This window comes from Gorilla gorilla, chromosome 13, assembly GCF_029281585.2.
Source record: "Gorilla gorilla gorilla isolate KB3781 chromosome 13, NHGRI_mGorGor1-v2.1_pri, whole genome shotgun sequence".
NCBI lineage: Eukaryota > Metazoa > Chordata > Mammalia > Primates > Hominidae > Gorilla > Gorilla gorilla.
In genome coordinates this window covers 26739325-26755656 of record NC_073237.2, presented here as the reverse complement: position 1 = coordinate 26755656, position 16332 = coordinate 26739325, and the positions used below count along the sequence as shown (strand labels likewise).

The 16332-nt window shown below is 42.4% G+C and overlaps 2 protein-coding genes across 7 annotated transcripts in view; one reads left to right on the top strand and one right to left on the bottom strand.

Moving 5' to 3' along the window:
- CLTA (clathrin light chain A) overlaps positions 1-16332 on the top strand; it is a 112327-nt gene that overhangs the window by 28738 nt on the left and 67257 nt on the right. The window lies entirely within an intron of this gene.
- Positions 1-16332, bottom strand: part of GNE (glucosamine (UDP-N-acetyl)-2-epimerase/N-acetylmannosamine kinase) — a 62231-nt gene that overhangs the window by 5035 nt on the left and 40864 nt on the right. For all 4 annotated transcript variants that reach the window (XM_019033515.3, XM_055351572.2, XM_063696256.1 and 1 more), the window contains 6 exons: positions 14122-14334; positions 9250-9337; positions 7486-7696; positions 3614-3743; positions 3018-3239; positions 387-569 (listed from right to left, as the gene is read on the bottom strand). In XM_019033515.3, the coding sequence (XP_018889060.1) occupies positions 387-569; positions 3018-3239; positions 3614-3743; positions 7486-7696; positions 9250-9337; positions 14122-14334 (1047 nt within the window). The remainder of the gene's footprint in view (positions 1-386; positions 570-3017; positions 3240-3613; positions 3744-7485; positions 7697-9249; positions 9338-14121; positions 14335-16332) is intronic.

The window sequence follows — 16332 nt, the reverse complement described above, 5'->3', positions numbered from 1 at the left end:
TTTATGTATGAAGCACACATATACTACACATACAGTGCATGTATGTGTGATATATACGTAACATGTTTTGTCCATTTATTTCTTCATTAAAATGTGTATTAAGTACCCTCCCTGTGATACTGGCTGAGAAAACAAAACTGAAGGAAATCTTCCCTGCTGTCTTGGAACTCTAGACCTCTGTCCACCACCACCCCTGGGGAGGAAGAGTGGCAATATGGGTCAGCCAAGAAGACTGTGCAGTTTTAGTGCAAGGGAGCCCTGCTCTTTCCCTAAGAAGTGAAAAGGGGGAAACTTCTGGCTTCAGTGTTCAGCTGTCTTTGGAATTTCCACTTTGAAGTACTTGTCTACTATTTGGTTACTTAATTCCTCGAGAGAGGGACACCAACCATCATGGAGCTTTTTTGCCTCCCTCTGCAAGGCCATTCCAGAGGCGTATGCTTCAATGCATCCATGGCTTCCACAGGAACAATCAGGCCCATCCAGAGACACAACAAGGTGGCCCAGTTCTGCAGCACAGAAGGAGCTTCCGTGGATCAATTCATGCTGATGGATAATTCCACCACCGATTCCTACAGTGAGGGATAGAAATCACTGAGGGTGCTTTACCTGAAACAGAAAACTATGATATCACAACGCCTCATCTATTTAGCAGAGCTTTGGCATGTGAGGGTCTATAGATACTTCTCTAGACAGCTGAAGCCCACTAGGCATCAAAGCATTCTCTGGCAGCATTTTGGATGGAAATATTTTTAGCAGATCCTCTGATGCCCTGTGACCCATCTGCTTGGGTCACTGTGATTTCAAACACAGCTGTGGGGACAGTGCAGCGAAAATGCATGCCCACCTTGTGGGTAGCAGACCCCCTGGCCCAGCACACACTGTCCATCTTTCTGCACCAAGGCTTTCTCCAACACTGAAGCAAGAGCCTACTCAGCCACGCAGGCACAGCACCCAGGGGCAACCTGCAACCGAGGCAAGGCAGGAGCCAGCAGATCCACAGGACAATTCTGGATGTTGTTCTGCAGGCTTCTTAGGAGGTGCTGGTGGAGTTCAGCCCCCTTTGCCCTCAAGTCAACTTCAATAATGTTAATATATCCTTAATGGCTTTCTTCCTGCTCTGTTTCATTCTTCCCACTCACCCTCCTGCTTCTTGGGGTCACCTCCAAAAAACCATACCTGTACCTAAATCCTTGTCTCAGGCTCTGCTCTGAGGAATACCCAAGATAAGTCTTTTAAAATGTATCACACACTACCTGCTTCCTGAAGCAGAAAATATGAAATAATGATTTTGCCTTTTTTGATGCTGCCATGTCTAAAAATCTGTGATTCAATAATTATAAATATCAGTGACTGTCTTTTGTTATGGTGTTTAGCAGTTACAAAGGAGTAAAGGGTATTGTGCCTGAGAAGGCTCTGCTTTTAAGGGTTGTCTTGCCATCTGTCACTTCCTGGGCACTTATTCCTCAACCCCTAGCCCTCTGATTTACAGCTTAGTCACTGCTCTGAGCCAGGAAATGGTATCCAAGTTTGCTAAAACTGTGTCTGGAACTAAAAGAGGATGAGCATGAGCTAAAGTACATGAGCTTAGGCTGGGTGTGGTGGCTCACCCCTGTAATCCCAGCACTTTGGGAGGCCGAGGCGGGCAGATCACCTGAAGCCAGGAGTTCAAGACCAGCCTGACCAACATGGTGAAACCTTGTCTCTACTAAAAATACAGAAATTAGCCGGGTGTGGTGGCACATTCCTGTAATCTCAGCCACTTGGGAGGCTGAGGCAGGGGAATCACTTGAATCTGGGAGGCAGTGAGCTGAGATTGCGCCACTGCACTCCAGCCTGGGTGACAGAGTGAGACTCACTCTCTAAATAAATAAATAAATAAGTACATGAGCTTAAAGGGATAGTGGTGTAATGTAGAGTTTAAGCACATACAAGTTTTGAAGTTAGACATATCTGTATCAGATGCTGGCTTAACCGCTTATTAGCTAAGTCTGTTTCCTCATTTAAAAATCAAGTTATACACTTAAAATATATACAACAAAAATAAAATAGAGTAAAAAAAACAAAAGTAACAAATTGGGATGTCATAAAAAAATGACAGAGCAGGGAACTCCAAAGGTCCATTCTGCCACTAAAGTGAGGAAAAAACTGGTAAAAATGTCAGAATCAACCTTTTTGGAACTCTGGAAACTAACCAAAGTTTGCAACAAACAGAGGAATGCTTAATTTAAAAAAGAAAAAGAAAAACCAGGGCCAGGTGCAGTGGGTCGTGCCTGTAATCCCAGCACTTTGGGAGACCAAGGCAGGAGGATCCCTCGAGCCCAGCAGTTTAAGACCAGCCTGGGCAACATGGTGAGACCCTCTCTAAAAACAAAACAAAACCAGCTGAATCTTGATAAGAGAACTTTCTGGTGGTGTAACCTACCCTGGTCCCATCACCCACTCTCCAGCTTGGTGGTGACCTTGAACAACAGTCCACACTCCCAGTACTGGTGTACAGAAACAGTACTGGATACCAGTACCTGACGGGGCAGGACGAACTTATTTTCAAAAAATTGTGGTTGTTTTGACCTGCCTGTCACCTCCCCGGAGGACCACCTCAAAGGGCCTGCTTTCATCTCAACTAACTGGGAACTATCCCAGTGCTGAGGGGGTTACATGAAGGATGTTTATCAAAAACATTTCAAGGTAAAATGTATTAGTCTGTGCTGTCTAGGGCAAAGGATAACAGCTGGGGCATCCAACACACTAACCAAAAAGACTGGGAGGAAAAGCTGGGAAATGAGAAGCTCTGGGAAATAAGAGCTTTGAATAGCTCTGACAAGTTCCTGGAATTTAGAAGGCCACAGGCATGTCTAAGGCTGGGCACATGCTCAGAAAAGGCCACATGTGGCTCACCTTCAGGCTCTAGTCATGCAGGAAGTGAAGGCTAAGGCAGAGTTGTAACCACCTGACCATGTTGAAGACATGCTCCAATATACATTCTAGCTCCTGAACCAACCTCCCCCTACCCCTCTTACCTGTGCCTGTGATAAGTGTAACAAAGTTTTCCAGTCCCTTTCCTTGGCCAAATTTCCTTTCCGCCAGGGCAGCACAGTTGCCATCATTGTCTACCCACACAGGGAGATGCAAAGTGTCAGAAAGGGGGGTCCTAAGGTCCACAGAGTTCCACTCTTGGATCAGTTTGGTTGAATGCAGCACAATTCCTTCCCGAGGATTTACACGGCCACCTGTGGAAATGCCTGCGCTCCACCACAAACACAAGGAAATAATGCTGATGAGCAATCTCAGGAAAGTGTGCTGACTTTCTTGTCTTAAGAACACAGATTCATTCACCCCAGATCTCCTAAGACAAACGTTACCAAGGACTGCAAGGAAATATTAGACAGTTGTGAATTAAAGCCATAGCACCTTAAAGATTTCTAGAACTGTCAGTGCTTCTCTCCTAATGCTTGTTGGTGTCCCAGGAAGTCCCCATGCTTGGGGCCCACAGACAGCACCTAGAGCCATCTATGCACAGGGCAGACACTGACTTGATGCTCAGGCATGCATCACAACTTAGTAAATTTTGTACATTAAAATGAGCATTTCTTGGATTTATAATTTACAATCTTACCTACTCCCAAAATTCTGCAGTTCAGTTTTACAGCTTCTGCTGCAGCTTCCACACACATCTGTAGGATTAAATTAATCCTCTCTTCATAGGTTTTAGGATTGAACTGAGTATACTTCTTAACTATTTCACCCTAAAAGAGAAAACAACAAGTTCCGTCTCACTGGTCTTAGCTAAGCAGCATATTGTGAGTGTTGTGATCTTTTTCATGACAAATCAGACACTGCTATAGGATGGCCCCGCAGTCTTAGATGACTGCTTGGGGAAGGACCCACTGCCTGGCCTGGGCCAGCCCTGGGATAAGCTCAAGTAGTTCCTGTAATCTGTCCTAATATGGGGCTGTTGAAGCAATGACAACTCCACAGCCAGTAAGATGGGCCCCTCTCTTTTTTTTTTTTGAGATGGCCTCTCGCTCTGTTGCCCAGGCTGGAGTGCAATGGCGCGATCTCAGCTCACTGCAACCTCCACCTCCCAGGTTCAGGCGATTCTCCTTCCTCAGCTTCCCAAGTAGCTGGGATTACAGGTGCCTGCCACCACGCCCGACTAATTTTTGTATTTTTAGTAGAGATGGGGTTTCACCATGCTGCCCAGGCTGGTCTCAAACTCCTGACCTCAAGCAATCCGCCCGCCTCGGCCTCCCAAAGTGCTGGGATTACAGGCGTGAGCCACTGCCCCCGGCTGGGCCCCTTTCTTAAGCTTAAGTTCAATGTTCGCTAATTTGAGCCTAGTTCATTAAAAGACCATAGTTTACTCTTTCAGGTTGACAAAACTTTCTTGCTTACTGAGGTGACCGTGCATAGTGGCTCACGCCTGTAATCCCGGCACTTTGGGAGGCCAAGGCGGGAGAATCGCTTGGGCCCAGGAGTTTAAAACCAGCCTGGGAGGTACAGTGAGACCTCCTCTCTACAAAAAATTAGCCAGGCATGTTGGCACATGCCTGTAGTCCCAACTACTTGACAGGCTAAGCTGGGAGGATTTCTTGAGCCTGGGAAGTTCAGGCTGCGGTGAGCTGAGATCATGCCACTGCACTCCAGCCTGGGCAACAGAGTGAGATCCTTTCTCAAAAACAAAAACAAAAAAACACTGAGGCAACTAAGTAGCTGAGCTTTAATCATCTCCTGTAACTGAATTCAGTGATGGTCTGGATACTCTATTTCCTTAGGGTAGATTTCCATCCTGGCTGGCAGAAATACCACATTGTTTAAATTATTGTATAGCCGGCCGTGGTGGCTCACGCCTGTAATCCCAGCACTTTGAGAGGCTGAGGCAGGTAGATCACTTTGACCTCAGGAGTTCAAGACCAGCCTGCGCAATAAGAGGAAATCCCATCTCTATAAAAAATACAAAAATTAGCTGGGCGTGGTGGCACATGCCTGTAGTCTCAGCTACTTGAGAGGCTGAGGCTGGAGAATCGCTTGAACCCAGGAAGCAGAGGTTGCAGTGAGCCGAGATCACACCACTGCACTCCAGTCGGCGACAGAGTGAAACCCTGTCTCAAAAAAATAAAACAAATTACTGTGCTTTTTGATATGTTTTAATACCAAACAGGGATAGTCCCTCCTGATTACTTGTCTTTATATTTTTTCTTTGCACAACTGACTTTTGTACTTTTAATGTTAAACTTTGAGAAATTCCACTGTGATTTACAATAATTTTACTAAATGTAAAACAAATACCATTGAAATATTTACTAGATTATGTTGATCTTATAAATCCAATTTGGAAAACACTGACATCTTAAAAATAATCAGCACTTCCATCCAGGGCATTTTTTTCAAGGCTTTATGTCTTACAGTAAAGTTTTAGAATTTTCTTTATATAGATTACATCGTCCCTGGTTTCAGTTATTCTTAGGAGTTTTTGCTGTTGTTCTGAATAAGATCTCTCTTTCCATTTATATTATTTTGTTATTAGTGGATTTTTATATCTCAAATACAGGGTTAGAGCTGTCACTAGGATTGTCATTAAAAATAAATCTAGGTCAGGCACGGTCGCTCACACCTGTAATCCCAGCACTTTGGGAGGTCGAGGCTGGCGGATCCCTTGAGCCCAGGAGTTCAAGACCAGCCTGGGCAACATGGTGAACCACTGTCTCTACAAAAAATACAAAAATTAGCCAGGCATGCTGGCATAAGCCTGTAGTCCCATCTACTCAGGAGGTTGAAGCACGAAAATCACTTGAGCCCGGGAGGCAGAGGTTGCAGTGAGCCGAGATCACGCCACTGCACTCCAGCCTGGGCAACAGAGCAAGACTCAGTCTCAAAAAACAAAAATACATCTAGAGCTGGGCACAGTGGCATGTGCCTGTGGTCCTAGCTATTATACTTGGGAGGCTGAGGCAGAGGACCATTTAAGCCCAGGACCTTGAGTCCAGTCTGGGAGACACAGGAAGACCTTGTCTCTAAAACAAAATTTTTTTTTAATTAAGAGAATAAAAAAATCTAGAGTAGTGCTTCTCAATCTTCGCTGTGCATCAGAATCACCTGGACAGCTTTTAACGAAGAGCGATGCCTGGCCCCCATCCCCAGAGACTCTAATTTAACCAGTCCAGGGTGGGAGCCAAACATTTTTTTGTCTATTAATAATGTTTTTTGTTTTACCCTATCAATAATCTCCATTTTTGCTATTCCTTCCTTTATTCCCTCATAACTTCCAAAATTATGTGAGATAATGCTGCACAAAACATCTTTCTTTTCTTCCTGATTTCAATGGGAATGCCTCTAGAATTTCACCATTGAAGAAGATGTTGGCCTTTCATATGGAATAAATCATCTCTCTGTTAAGAAACTATTCTTCTATTAGTTTTTGTTTTGTTTTTTGAGATGGAGTCTCACTCTGTTGCCCAGGCTGGAGTGCAGTGGTGCAATCTTGGCTCACTGTAATCTCCGCCTCCTGGGTGCAAGCGATTCTCCTGCCTCAGCCTCCCAAGTAGCTGGGATTACAGGTGCCTGCCACCATGCCCAGCTAATTTTTTTTTTTTTTTTGTATTTTTAGTAGAAACAGGGTTTCACCATGTTGTCCAAGCTGGTCTGAAACTCCTGACCTTAAGTGATCTGCCCACCTGGACTTCCCAAAGTGCTGGGATTACAGGCGTAAGCCACTGCATCCAGCCTTCTATTAGTTTTTAAAAGAGTATTTATAAGGGAGGCCTCTTGGCTTTTCTTGAGAAAATTATGTTTTGTTTTGCTTTCCTTGTTTGACCTAATGGTATTAATAAATTTCCTACAACTTTACATTTAAAATCTTTGCTATTTCTCATCGTCTCTGGAAGCTTTATACACTCACACTATTTCAAACAAAGATTTTTCTAGTAGGTTTATTCTAAGTCATTAGAGATCACTTTAACATGAACAGTTTGTTATTTTTATGAATGTTCTCTCACCTGTCAACACTGGGTGATGGTTTGGTTAACAGATTGAAGGTATGCTGTACTCAATAAAGAGCAGAACTGTAAAAATGCAAAATGGAAAATCCACACAACTGATCACATTCTAGAGAGGAGGCAGCTCCCTTCACCATTTGCTGATACCCCTCACCTGGGCAGTGATAGTAATCAGCATACTCCACACTCCAAGCTGTTACCAAGTATAGAATTTCAGGTCTTTTGGGTGGCAAAAGCCCGATCTGATGCCTAAAGGGGTCTTCCCGCTGTCAAGTCTACCGTCTTGGATTCCCAAAGAATTTACTTCTTTGAAATGTTAATGATCAGTAAAATAGTGAGACAAACATTGTAAAGGATCCACAAGTCAATACTATCAGCAAGTGATTACAAGCTCTTGTGTATGTTTCTAGTCTTACCTTCCAACTATATATACTTAAAAAAAAATCAATCGCTCATATGGGATATAAAGTTAGGAGTTTAGGAGTTATTTTACCTTCATGCTGACTATTGCAACTCGGAGGTTCGTCCCGCCGAGATCAACGGCCAAGGCACTTAGAGTTTCAAGAATATGGTCAATATCTTGAGAGATATTCTCCTTCACAGGAGGAAAGCAGAATTTCTTTTGCAGTGGCTCTTGAAGATCGATAGATTTGAGAAACTTCAAAATCCTTGGAACAGCATTTCCATCCCCATATATCTTTGAACTGCAATATACAAAAAGTCAATTAAATTATATGCTTCTGCCATACATGTTAAATGGTAGTGAGGGTATAATATAATGGAAACTGAGACTTCAGGTAAAAATAATTCATGCTTCTTCCTAAAGTGACATCTTCCTGCCGTGCACAGTGGCTCACACCTGTAATCCCAGCACTTTGTGGGGCTGAGGCAGGAAGATTGCTTGAGCCCAAGAGTTTGAGACCAGCCTGGGCAACACAGAGATAGCAACTCTATCTCTACAAAAAAGTAATTTAAAAAATCATGTTTAAAGAAATAAATAGGCTGGGTGCAGTGGCTCACACCTGTAATCCCAGCACTTTGGGAGGTTGAGGCTGGCGGATCACCTGAAGTCAGGAGTTCAAGATCAGCCTGGCCAACACGGTGAAACCCCATTTCTACTAAAAACACAAAAATTAGCCAGGCGTTGTGGGTGCCTGTAATCCCAGCTACTCAGGAGGTTGAGGCAGGAGAACTGCTTGAACCCGGGAAGCGGAGGTTGCAGTGAGTCGAGATCGCACCACTGCACTCCAGCCTGGATGACAGAGCAAGACTCCGTCCCAAAAAAAAAAAAAAAAACCAACAATAACAAAAAAGAAATAAAATAACATCTCCACAAGATATACATACTTCAGAACATCATGTTGTACACAATAAATACATACAATTTTATCTGTCAATTAAAAGTTAAAAACTATAAATCATAATTATACAGAACTAAAAAAATTTTATATAAAATAATATCTAGATCTCTTCAGCAACATTGTAACTAAGTGCCTGCATTTTTTTTGCTTTTTTTAGTTTTTATCTATATTTCTGAGAAAACAAAATTATTTTCAGAAAGAAATATTCAAATACAGGGAAATCTCATCGATTTGAAACAGAAAGGAGGGTGGTCAAAATTAATTAAAAAGCTGAACTAGACTTTTTAAAAAAATCAGTTACATTATTTTCTAATATTTATAGAAAGCCAAAGAAGGTTAAATAAGTGTAGCAAAAGTGTTGTATTAATTAAGAGAAACAAAATAAGGCTGGGCACAGTGACTCACGCCTGTAATCCCAGCGCTTTGGGAGGCTGAGGCAGGCAGATCACCTGAGGTCAGGAGTTTTGAGACCAGCTTGCCCAACATGGTGAAACCCCATCTCTACTAAAAATACAAAAATTAGCCAGGCGTGGTGGTGCGCACCTGTAATCCCAGCTACTTGGGAGGCTGAGACAGGAGAATTGCTTGAACCCAGGAGGAGGAGGTTGCAGTGAGCTGAGATGGCGCCACTGCATTCCAGCCTGGGCAACAGATCAAGAGTCCATCTCAAAAAAAAAAAAAAAAAAAAAGAAATAAAATATGTATTCTACATTGGAACCTTTGGAACAGTAATAATGGGTATGATATTAGCAATCCCTGTCTCCCCAGCAACTAGGGGCCTGTAGGCATAAGAAGGAAAGCTCTGTTAGGATGATTAAACAGTGATTGTAGCTCTAAAATGGTACTGAAGGTAGCTCCCCTTTTAAATCACTCAGCAAAGAATGTTTTATACTCACCAAGGGTACTGTTTACCAAACTGAAGGTGCAGTGCTTGCAATATTTTGTCTTGGGTGTCAGCATCCCGGACATGAAGAACATTCTCCCCTAGGTAAAACCAGTGACACATTACAAGGATTTGGAAGTGGGAATATCCAAAGAATAAAGAAATTATCAGTGTACTATGCTCATAATTAGACCTGAAATCCAGCTGACTTCAGGTTAAGTCTTTTGTTAGGGAAAATTCAACTTTTCTACTTTATACCTTTTAAAGTACTCTTGGCAAGATTTCAGTACATCAAACACTTAAGCGCCCTAGGGTCCTTTATTCCCAAAGAGAACAAATCAAGTTTTTGTTTATTAAAATAAATACGGTAGACTAACCTGGCATCCGCTTACCATTTGCCTAGTCATCTATGAGATTCACTCTCTTTCAACCTGCCCTGCCTTCCATCTACTCAGCCAGTGGTTCACTTGGCTGGTCAGGCAGTCACTTTCCCTCCAGACATTTCCTGACCAATATGAGGGAGTAAATCTAGCGAAAATGGCCACACTGTTCAATGGGTTTGGCTAAGAAGAGAACAGTGGACGAGTAACAGCTGGAGAGAGGTGTGGGGTCAAGAAAGGAGTTGTTTTGTGTTGTTTGTTTTTAAGATGCGAGAGGCTTAGGCATGTTTAAATGATGAGGAGGTTAAATAAAGAAGGATGAGAAAAGATCACTCATGGATAGGTCCCTGAGAAGGCAGGAGTGGTTGGGATTGAAAACACAGGTAGTGGACAGGCAGGAGAGACACCCACACCCACACCCATGCCCACACCCTGCTATAAAGAAGGTAAGAAGGAAAGGATGGATGGGCATGCACATTTATATAAGTTTATTTAAGTGTAGTGGCAAAAAGTACAGAGACCATGTTGGCATATGGTTCAATTCTCCTTTCACTTTTTTTTTTTTGAGACAAAGTCTTGCTCTGTTGCCCAGGCTGAAGTGCAGTGGCACAATCTCAGCTCACTGCAACCTCTACCTCCCAGGTTCAAACAATTCTCCTGCCTCAGCCTCCTGAGTAGCTGGGATTGCAGGCGTGTACCACCACACCTGGCTAATTTTTGTATTTTTAGAGATGGCATTTCACCATGTTAGCCAGGCTGGCTTGAACTCCTGACCTCAAGTGATCCACCTGCCTTGGCCTCCCAAAGTGCTAGGATTACAGGCGTGAGCCACTGTGCATGGCTGTCCTTTCACATCTTAAATGAACTCAGCAGTATCCACCACCCCGTCCTTAAAACATTTTATTTTGGGGGCTTTATAGATAGCACACTCTCCTTGTTTCCCTCCAACCTCACTGGTGTTCCTCTTCAGTCTTCCTTGCTGGCCCTTCCCTCTTCACCAGAACTCTAAAGATTGAAGGGCTCCAGAGGTTGGTCCTGGGCTCCATTCTCTGCCCTATTTACAAGTATTTTTTTTTTTTTTTTTTTTTGAGACGGAGTCTTGCTCTGTCACCCTGGCTGGAGTGCAGTGGCACGATCATAGCTCACTGTAACCTTAAACTCCTGGGCTCAAGTGATCCTCCCGCCTCAGCCTCCTGAGTAACTAGGACCACAGGCGCATGCTACCAGGTCCACCTAATTTTAAAATTTTTTTGTAGAGATAAAATATCACTATCTTTTTTTTTTTTTTGAGACGGAGTCTCGCTCTGTTGCCCAGGCTGGAGTGCAGTGGTGCGATCTTGGCTCACTGCAAGTTCCGCCTCCTGGGTTCACACTAAAATTTTTTTGTAGAGATAAAATATCACTATCTTGACCCAAGCTAGGGTCGAACTCCCAGCCTCAAGCAATCATCCCACCTTGGCCTCCCAAAGCACTGGGATTATAGGTGTTGAGCCACTGCACCTGGCCTGGGTTTTAAATACTATCTATGGCTGGTGCCATTATCTTCAATATCTTTTCTTCATACTAGAAACAGAATTTCTAGCCAGGCATCTGATCCCCAGCCAAAGATTATATTCTGACTGGTGTTTACAACTAATTGATCACAACCAGTTCCTCCTCCCCCAGCACTGCTTCACTAAAAAAAAAAAAAAAAAAGAGAGAGAGAGAAAGAGAAAGAAAGAAAGACAAAGAAAGAAGGAAGGAAGGAATGAAAAGAAAGAAGGAAAGAAAACAAACAAAACACTGACTGGGCACAATGGCTCACATCCATAATTCCAGGACTTTGTGAGGCCAAGGTAGGAAGGATCACTTGAGACCAGGAGTTTAAGACAAGCCTGGGCAACAAAGCAAGACCCTGTCTCTACAAAACATTTTGTAAAACCATTAGCCAGGCATGGCTGGGGAGGCTAAAGTGAGAGGATAACTTGAGCCCAGGAATTCAAGGTTACGATGAGCTATGAATACACCACTGCACTCCAGCCTGAGCAACAGAACAGTATCATTTCAGACAAAAACAAAACAAACAAACAAAAAAGACTATATTCTTCAGCTTGCCTTGCAGCCAGATGTGGCCATGTGACTAAGTTCTGATGGATGTGAGAAGAAAGATTTGCAACTTTCAGGTCTTGCCTTTAAAGGGAAAGGCATCTTCTCTTTTCCTTCTTCCAAAGGCTAAAACAGAGACTTGCAAGCAATAGCTAGAGCAACCACTAAGAAAATAGATGGGGGCTAAGTCTGATGATTGTGGAGCTGCCATCCACTGAGAAAGAAAGAACATTTAACTTATTTCAGCCACTATTATTTAGGGTCTCTGTTATAACAGCCAAACTGACAACCAATTATGCATCATCTCTATACCAATGACTCTCAAATTTCTATCTCCAACTCTAACTCTTCCTGGAACTATCTAGCTGTTTACTAGCCATGTCTGCTTTGATATCTAATAGGCATCTCAAACTTCACATAGCTATAAGAGAACTCTTAATTCAATCCCTCCCCAAATCTGTTCCTCCCTCAGTGTCCCCATATCACTGCCCAATCAGAAATCTAGGCTGTAATGGAAAAGTGTGTATCATTAAAGGAAAAAGAACTGGACTAGAACCAAGGAGATTAGTTCTAGCTCTGCTCTTTCTCCAATTCTTCATAATTGCCATCTTTCTGTTATATTTAGATCTTCTTCCCTTCTCATTCCCAGCATATCACTGCCCAATCAGAAATCTAGGCTTCCTTGTTGATTCCTTTCACCTCCACATCCAAGCATCAGCAAGTACTACAACAAGACCCAAATCTAACTTTTTTCCATCTCTAATACTTCATCAAAGCCACTATCATCTCTCATCTGAGCAACTGAATCAGCCCCCTTACTGGTCTCCCTGCTTTTATTCTTGCCCCCCCGACATTCCATTCTGTATATTAGCAACCGGAGTGATCTTTCCAAAATGCAACTCATGTCATGTCATTCCCTCCCATTACACTTAGAAAAAATTCCAAATGGCTTACCCTGGCTTACATGCATCTGTTTCCTTCTCTAACATCATCTGTATCACTCTGCCTCTTGCTCACTACTCTACAGCCACAATAGCGCTTCCATTTCTCAAATACACCAAGTTCACCTCCCGGCCCTCACACTGGCTGTTCCCACTGCCTCTCCCTGATCCTCACATAGCTGACTGCTTGTCATTCAGATTTCAGCTTAGGTGTCATCTCCTTAAAGAGGCATTCCTTTAACCAATCTAATGGAGTCCATCATATACCTTGTGTTACAGCAGGCACAGCATATAGAATTCCTGATATTTTTCTTATTTCTTTTGTGTATGTCTATCATCTGTCTCCTCTCCCACTAGAATGTAAGTTGCACGAGAGCCCAGCTCTTCTTGGTCTAGTTTATTGCCAAATCTCAGTGCCTAGTACGTGGTAGGTGTTTACTAAATATTTTCTAAATAAATGAATTGAGGAATTTGAAAGAATTTCCATCTCATGGCTTCCATTTTCTCTATGAAGTGGGGAGTAAAGTAATATGCTGGGAATGAAAAGGGAAGAAGATCTAAATATAACAGAAAGGTGGCAATTATGAAGAACTGGAGAAAGAGCAGAGCTAGAACTCATCTCCTTGGTTCTAGTCCAGTTCTTTTTCCTTTAATGATACACACTTTTCCATTACAGCTTCCATTAAATTCCACTGCATGTAAACAGGATTAGAACTTGAACTAATGTTAATAACAGGACCTAGCTCAGTTAGCAAATTCATTAATAATAATCCTACTTATACTTAAGGGGCACTTTACTTAGAACTACCATACTCTAAAGTACTGACTGAAGGGATTCTATATTAGGCCCAGAAAATAAAAGACTAGCATTCATATATTCATGAAACATTCAACCACATTCTCTCTTAAACACAGCCATGAAAGACCATAATTAAAAACCACTTAGGCTGGGCGCGGTGGCTCAACGCCTGTAATCCCAGCACTTTGGGAGGCCGAGGTGGGCGGATCACGAGGTCAGGAGATGGAGACCATCCTGGCTAACAAAGTGAAACCCCGTCTCTACTAAAAAATACAAAAAATTAGCCAGGCTTGGTGGCTGACGCCTGTAGTCCCAGATACTTGGGAGGCTGAGGCAGGAGAATGGCGTGAACCTGGGAGGCGGAGCTTGCAGTGAGCCGAGATCACGCTACTGCACCCCAGCCTGGGCGACAGAGCGAGACTCCATCTCAAAAAAAAAAAGAAAGAACCACTTAGTGCTAATTGATATTACAAAGACAATAAAATGTAAGTAGAGATCTAAAATATTTGGTAATCACTGTGTGCTATTTATCGACTATAGATTTTAGGCTTCAACTGGTTATTAACCTCATTCACTCACTTGTTCACAAAATATATGCTCAGTACTGATATATGCATACCTTATAACAACTCACGTATGTATAAAGCCTAGTCAGTTGAAGTAAGAGCAAAGGTAAATACCTGTTTCTCTTCCAATCTGACGTGTTCCCAGGTTGATCACAGGTGTTCCAAAAGCTCCAACTTCTCGAACCCCACAGCTGCTGTTCCCAATCATACAGCCAGCATGGGCAACCAACTGTATAAACTGGTCAAATGGGACGTGTTTAACTGCACGAAAGTTGGGATGATGCTCAATGCCCTTCTTCCGCATCACTCGAACCATCTCTTTACTCCCTATGAAAATGAAAAGAACCAATTGGTAAATGGTTTGTGAGATAAAGAAACCATTTTCATTGGCAAGTATAGCCCATGTAAAGAAATCTCCCTAAAAAAACCTCACATCAGTTATTAGGGAAATAGTAATTTTAACTACTGGCTTTTTATGAATGATGGATATCTAAAATGTCCTCTGCTTCACTCATCTAGGAACTCAAAAAGCAGCAGTTGGGACTTTTCAAACAGAACTAGGCAAAGCAAATAACTTTTATCAATGCCCTAGTAAAAGCCTTTACCTTAAACAACAATTAAGAGGCTAAAGACAGGCCAACAGCCTGTATCTCTTAACCTGAGAGTTCCCAAATGGAACCCTCTCAGGCTCCACACACCAAGCTGATGAGAGAGCCTCTGCCCAGCTACACTCACCTTTACACTAACAAGAACTCGGTGGGATAGCACTCCCATTTATGTGAAGTAAACTCCAAGAAAATACACATAGATTCTGATAACTGCGGCTTCTATTTTAACTGCATGACTTCATAAAAATTTAAAGATACATGAAGGGGAGGCAATATTTAATGTCCCTCTGCTTGCCTCTCAACTGACCCTCTCCTAACTACCCCATACCTAGGGAGGAAAATTGCTAACCTGACTGGTTAGAAGGCAGAGGTCTGACCACACCATGCTTACCACTGGGCAGGTGCCACTCATTTAACCAAAGCTGTGCATGCATGGTTCTCAATTTTTTTAACTTTCATTGTGTTGCAAGGTAGGTAAATGGACTCAGGGTCTAACTCCCTGGAGAAGGCCTGGCCACTTCTCTCTATATACAGTCTTGCCAGAGCATCATCTGTAATTATTGTACAGGTTGAGCATCCCTTATTCGACATGGTTGGGACCAGAAATATTTTGGGTTTCAAGTTTTTTTGGATTTTGAAATATTTGTTATTCTGTAATACTTACCAGATCAGCATCCCTAATCTGAACATCCAAAATCCAACTGCTCCAATAAACGCTTCCTTTGAGCATCATATTGGTGCTCAAAAAGTTTGAGATTTTGGAGCATTTCAGATTTCAGATTTTTTTATTAGGGATACTCAAACTGTACTACATGGCACACCAGAAGGCACCACTACTATTCCAAGATTCAGGTTTCAATTCAGTTGAAAGCTCCTCTTTGGTTTAAGGCTTCAATAATCCATTTTCCGGAGGGAGTCCTGTACTGGGGAACAGGGCACTAAGCCAGATAATGATAAAGTGATGCCTTGATTTTTATTTTCCTATTGTTCCCTGTGTATAGCTTATCAAAAACCCTGTGGAGGGTAGAGGCAAGTGGCAGCCATGACTTAGATATACCTGGGACCCTTTACTTTCATAGAAAAAAAATACCTCTAATTCTAAAGTATATACAGCCAGGAAAGTGTATTATAAACAGAATATATCATTGACAATGAATGCTGAATGAGAATGATACATAGTTACATTACACATATTTATAAAAAATTTAAAGGTCAGAAAAGAATAAATATTAACATTTTTGAAATATTGATACATTACCTGGAAAAAATCTGGGTTGGGTATTCTTAAATTTTTTTTCAACTAATATCCTACTTTGTTCTCCCTAACAGAAAAGATTCTTCAAGAGAATACTAAGACAGGGGTTCTTTCAGAGTAAGTTGGTGATATCTTGACATTGCGGAGAACGGGTTCTGCCTCCTTTACCAAAAAAAAGCCTAAGAACTCAACAATGAGTGGTGTCAGCTAACGATAACCAGTGTTTGGAAATTCTTCAGTGTTAGGCTACGTTCTGGCATTTCTCATTAATATCTCACACCCCCATTAACTCGCCTAAGGTCTCAGCAGTACCAAAATCTATAGTACCATCCACTGGTAAGCAAGTGATCAGCCAGGGCAGGCTTGAGGATGAACTGGTTGGGACTGGCTGGGGACTGCAGATTTAAACTGCTTCAGCTCAAGATTACTTTAAGGTATAGCTAACATAAATATGAAAGAAAG